The following is a 648-nucleotide window of genomic DNA, read 5'->3' as shown; positions in this document are numbered from 1 at the left end:
GGGGCTTGGAGCTAGGCGGAGGGCGGGACGGGTCGGTCTGTGCCTGGTTTGACTTTGGGGGGGGGGGGGGGGGGGGGGGGGTGTATTGCCAGCAGCACAGGCTGAGGGTGATCGTGGTGCGGATTTCGGAAGGTGGGTTTGGGTTAAATTACTCCTTCCTAGGAAAAAGCTGGGAGCGTCCTGGCTCGCTGGGCTCGGTCAGAAAAGGGGGACCTCCGAGCGCCGGGGGGTGTTGGAGGAGTCTCCCCACCTGCTTTTTCTCTCCCCTCCCCAGGTGTTAACATCGCTTACCTGAATGCTGGGATCGGAGGCCATAAAGCGTCGAGTTTGGCGGACCGGCAGCGGGAATACCTTTTGGATATGATCCCACCCCGCTCTATATCGCAGTCCATCAGCGGACAGAAATAACGCCTATTGACCGTCCCCGTCCCCTTCCTCCCCACTTCCGTCGCATGATTCCAGCTGCTGCTCTATGCCAGGATCCCCCCCGGAGCATGCACCATGCTGCTGCGTGGTACGGCGCCTGCTCTCGCGCAGGTTTTTCTCCCCTCCCCAGGCTGTCGCTGTGCCCCTTTCCCCACAGAAGCCCCCGGGAAGCGCTCGGTGAGGAATGGGGCTGGACGGCCTCAACGCCCAGCTGTTCCTGCT

At 62.5% G+C, this 648-nt stretch overlaps 1 protein-coding gene across 1 annotated transcript in view; it reads left to right on the top strand.

Annotated features, from left to right (window-relative positions):
* Positions 1–446, top strand: part of GATAD2B (GATA zinc finger domain containing 2B) — a 15,020-nt gene extending 14,574 nt beyond the window's left edge. The window contains exons 9-10 of the mRNA XM_009322225.1: positions 96–132; positions 275–446. Of these exons, the coding sequence (XP_009320500.1) occupies positions 96–132; positions 275–408 (171 nt within the window). The 3' untranslated portion in view covers positions 409–446. The remainder of the gene's footprint in view (positions 1–95; positions 133–274) is intronic.
* Positions 447–648: the final 202 nt, after the last annotated feature.

Source organism: Pygoscelis adeliae, unplaced genomic scaffold, assembly GCF_000699105.1.
Source record: "Pygoscelis adeliae isolate BGI_AS28 unplaced genomic scaffold, ASM69910v1 Scaffold704, whole genome shotgun sequence".
In the NCBI taxonomy this organism is placed as follows: Eukaryota; Metazoa; Chordata; class Aves; order Sphenisciformes; family Spheniscidae; genus Pygoscelis; species Pygoscelis adeliae.
Note: the sequence above shows the minus strand (reverse complement) of the source record. Positions and strands in the feature narration are given on the sequence as shown.